The sequence below is a fragment of the Grammomys surdaster genome, unplaced genomic scaffold (assembly GCF_004785775.1).
Source record: "Grammomys surdaster isolate TR1022 unplaced genomic scaffold, NIH_TR_1.0 206, whole genome shotgun sequence".
NCBI lineage: Eukaryota > Metazoa > Chordata > Mammalia > Rodentia > Muridae > Grammomys > Grammomys surdaster.
The window spans coordinates 8060339-8064920 of NW_021604651.1; the positions used below are offsets into that span (position 1 = coordinate 8060339).

The 4582-nt window shown below is 42.1% G+C and overlaps 1 protein-coding gene across 2 annotated transcripts in view; it reads right to left on the reverse strand.

Moving 5' to 3' along the window:
- Nucleotides 1-4073, reverse strand: part of Tex9 (testis expressed 9) — a 35865-nt gene extending 31792 nt beyond the window's left edge. For both annotated transcript variants that reach the window (XM_028771404.1, XM_028771403.1), the window contains exons 1-3: nucleotides 4046-4073; nucleotides 3855-3934; nucleotides 473-536 (exon numbers count right to left, since the gene is read on the reverse strand). In XM_028771404.1, the coding sequence (XP_028627237.1) occupies nucleotides 473-536; nucleotides 3855-3934; nucleotides 4046-4072 (171 nt within the window). In that variant the 5' untranslated portion in view covers nucleotide 4073. The remainder of the gene's footprint in view (nucleotides 1-472; nucleotides 537-3854; nucleotides 3935-4045) is intronic.
- Between the last annotated feature and the right edge of the window lie 509 nt (nucleotides 4074-4582).

Below are 4582 nucleotides of genomic sequence, written 5' to 3' on the forward strand. Positions count from 1 at the left end.
TCAGTGCCTGCTCTCACCACTCAGCTCCCACCTTGGGCCTGGTACTCTGAACTCTACTCCATTTTTTTGGTGTAATTTTTTAATTATTCCTACCTGTCTAGTCATAGACACACTCATCAGTCTGTAGGTAGGATCTGGCAACTTCTTCTTTTATTAGGTCAAAGGGTAAGCCTGAGTCAGTAATCCTCAAATTTGAGCAGTTAGGGACCCAAGAACACGTTAGAACTGTATGATACTTATATTTTGGTACTGGAAAAGATTACTGACATTAATGTTCTCATTGGTTATGTGATTGGGGCATCTGAATAGAAACTACGTTTACCACACACACTGGAACTACACCTGTACACTCACATTCACTGTCACTCACTGAGCTCACCATTGATGCTTGGGGCATTTTTAATATGCATCTTATGCATTAAATTTAAAGTTAAAAATTAGCACTTACAGGGAAATCTGTACATCTACTTACTATTACTTCCTCAGCCTGTCGAACCAGATTAGCAGCTTTTGCTTCCAATTCTGCATTTAAACGCCTAAAAGCAGAAATAACATGATATTTGGGTTATACTCAAATTATAACTAAAATAAAAATAATTACATTTGAGCAATTACATTATCATCAATGCATGGCAAAGCACACACAACATTTTTAGTCTAAGATGAACACAGCGACTAGAACAGCACACCGCTTCTCTCTCTGGCAGGACCGCACGCACTGCCCTGCGTTCCCACAGCCCTTTACTCGTACCTTCCATGAAGTAAGTCTTCATACTAGTAAATCAGGCAAGAGCAAACAGTGAGTTCAACTCAGCTCCAGGATTAACCACGGGAGAACCTAAGTTCCACCCATTCATCTTTACAGATAGGTGGGCTTGCCCTCCTGATGATCAGAGTGGCCAGAATCAGGGAAGCCTGCATGGCTGGGGTGTTACTATCTTTGGGGAGCCAGCTCACAACTCAGCCACACACTTCAGTACCAATATCATCAGAAATATGGGATTAATTTGGCCTCCATTTGCAATCTAGCAAAAAACATGACAACTACTTGATCCAATTAAGCCTGCAAAAATGCTTTTAAGGAAAATGATTTAAAGGGGAAAAGTTAACTATTATCATTTAACCATTTAACCTTTTTATTTTTAATCTTTCCTCCCAATTGTTATCTATAGCATGCACACAAGTTTGTATTCACCCAGAAACAGGGAAGAAATATATTTATCTCTACATGATCAGCATCTTAACTGGCTTCACAACAGTCCAGAGAGCACATTCAGCCTAGTGCACTAAATTCTATTCCAGTCAATCTCCCTTTTAAAGAGTCACACTATGATATGTATCTTTTTCTCCTATTGAAGGGTCCCATTCCTAACCATGGCCTTTCTGAAGTTCTATCAAGGAGTTCTCAGGAAGATGCATTAGAACATGACTCTAAACTAACAAGAAGATCTAATCCCTAACCTAAGGGGGATGGGGTGGTGGAAGAGGAAGAACAGACACCACCATATCCTTACTCAAAACAGTGTTACCTTTAAGAAATATGTTCATGTTTTAGGATTACTTGGTTAAAAGAGAAGTATCTAAGAAATAGACTTATTATATTTAAAGTGACTTTTAACTTTTTCTTAGAATAATCAGGAGGACTTAAATTGAAACTGAGTCAATGAAGGTCAACCGAGAGGATTAAGCCTATTTTTCTACTCTAAACTCATTAAAATGAGAGAGAAAATTTAACCATAGAAATAATCACTAAGCCCAAGCTCAGGGAACAGCCTCATACAAAGAGTGACTCAGAATTCTAAGTGACAGCCACACAGAGAAATAGAAGCCAGACAGCCTAACAGAGAGAAGTCATGAGCTGTAAAACACGGGTCACAAAACGCCTCCCACAACCTCAGGCGAGAGCTGCGTTGAGGTGGAAGGACCACCTTGTAATTCAAACACTTCAAACACAAGGAGGAGGGGTCCAGAGACAGAATGCCAACCTTCACACAACTTTATCGCAAAAGAAAGGTAAGCTAGTAGGGGAAACTCAAAGCCAAGCTACAGGGACATTTTCCCACCTAGAATATAAGGGCTAGGAAAACTAGCCCTGCTGAAGACGACTTTTAAAAAATAACAAATCACATTAGCCACCCAGGGAGAATAGGCAGGCACAAGAAGGGAGAGGAGGGATTTACACTATAAAAACCAGGAAAAAAAAAAACCACAATAAAAATTTTTAATCAGAATTCTAATTTGAAAAACCGGGAAAGAGCAAGAACAGAGACTCATGGTTTGAGCGTTAACTTCCCCACAAGTGGCTCCCAGCTAGCGGTGGTGTGTGGAGAGGCATAGCTTTTGGACAGGATACCAGAGGAGCTCTTTTAGGCTTACAGTCCAGGCTCACTTCCTGCCTGAATTATGTTTCTTGTAAACTCCTCTGCCACACACATTATAACCTGAATTAAATTGTGGAGAAAAATTTATATCAAAATTTTTAAAAATTACATTTGGTCAAGTTGGGAATCAAAGCAAACAACATTTTAGTGCCTGTATTAAAAGGAATCTACCCAATTCTGGTGCAAACCTCAAATAAAATGATGAATTATTAAAAGTGATCTCCTCAAAATGACAGGTACTTGTGGTTACTGTTTGTATTTCATAAACAGGGAAAGAGGGTGCATAGAAAATAAACTATCATAATTAGTAAGATGGTGGTCTCCACCAGAATCAATGGGGTTCTACAGCAGGAGTCACAGTGGAGCAAGGCTGAAGGTCTTCAACTGCTTAAAATCACATCTTCTTGTACTTGAAACAAGTTAGTTTAAATGCTTTAAATTTAAAAAGTTAAAATACACTTTAAAAAAAATAAGGGTACATCGAATGGCAAATAAAGCAGACATAATCTCTGCCCTGGTGGAGTTAAGAGTCCAGCAGAGAAGAAAGAATATAGGAAGGTAAACTATTGCTGGGCATGGTGGTGCACACCTTTAATCCCAGCACTCTAGACGCAGAGCAGATGGAGCTCTGTGAGTTCAGTACCTGGTCTACATAGTGAGATCCAGGACAGCCAGGGCTGTGTAGAGTGTGTAGAGTGATAGATCAAGTGAGCTTATTTTAACAAAATGTGCTAATTGCAAAAAATTGTTAAACAACTAGGGCCCTGATCATCATGGTCAAAGGCCCCTCTGAGTTTTACAGCCCAAAGGCAAGTGTGATTTCCCTCAAGAAGAGATAAGGGAAGAAAGAAAGACCCACGTTCCTTGTAACCGGAAAGTTCCACACTAAATACGTTAAAGAGGAGGAGCAGAAGGATATAAATGAAAGAGCCAGAGGTGCTAAAACTTTCCAAGTGCAATAACAACTAAACGCAGTTCTAAGCAGTGCAATGAAGAGATGAAATGAAATGAAATGAAGAAATGAAATGAAATGGTTGCTCTGGCCTCTGCAAAAAACTCAGGAAGGGCGGTGGGGGTAGGCCTGTGTTTTCAAGAGCTTTGTAATTGCCAGAGAACAAGACAAGGAAGGGATATCATCCTTCTTCCTTCCCACTGTAGGCAGGACCTTTTCCTTTGGAAAACAAGCCTCCAAGAAATTTGCGCAAAGTAAACTCTTGTACGTTGAGAATCCTCAAAATCTATTCTGGGGGTTTCTCTCTCGGTAGTTATTCCTGCGCTCCAAGCCACTTCCAAGTGAACCCCCCTGCCACACCGTTTTGGACTACATTTTTGCCCCTACAGTTATTTTCCCCACACTACTCCTGTGAAAAAAACAAGGCTAAAGGGAAATGAAGAAAGAGGAGGTCCCAATATGCAGCCATCCTGCAGGAAAGGCACCCCAGTAACCTCCCTGGAAATATAAGGGATGCTCACATGTACTCTTGCTCACGGGCAAGGAGGTCCCGTCCAGCTGCAAGCTGCCCGCGCGACTGAGTACCTGAAGCACCGCGTCTCTGCAGATAAAGTTGCAGAGCTCAAGTTCAAGAGAGCCCGGTGTCGGTTCCTCCCGACCGCCCGCCATTTCTCAGCCCAGCCACTGGCTAGGAGTCTAGGGTTGAACTAACCGACACTCCAACACTTTGCCCCGCCATCTTTGCCTACTACAGGCGATGCGGTTGCTGTGGTAACGGCACATCTTCCCGCGAGAGTTCTCAAGTCTCGGCCTGTCTCTCGCCAGAGGGCAGAATCTTTTCTGTCTCCACGAAGAACAGTTTTTTGCCTAGGCTTTGACCTGCCGCTCCTGGGTTCCCTTAACCGAGAGTAGCGCTTTAATCCACAAACCCGCGAGTCCTCTGCCTGGAGATGGAAGGGTTTCTGACTCCACCACTCAGACAACAAGGTATAAGTTCCTATCTGGAGGTGTTTCCCCAGCCCAGTAGGCCAATCCGACTCACAGTACTTTTTGCTAAAATGGATTTTTCAGTGCAATTCTATACTTCTGATTGCAAATATTTATTCACGCCACAGCTGAAAGCTCAGTTAGTCAGTTTTGGCGCAAGTTTGAGTCCAGACATACCACTCACAGATCTAAACCACTTCCTCTGCAAGGCAGAACAAGGAATAGTGTCAACAGCACCTAGTTGTTAGTATTCTGTCTAAAC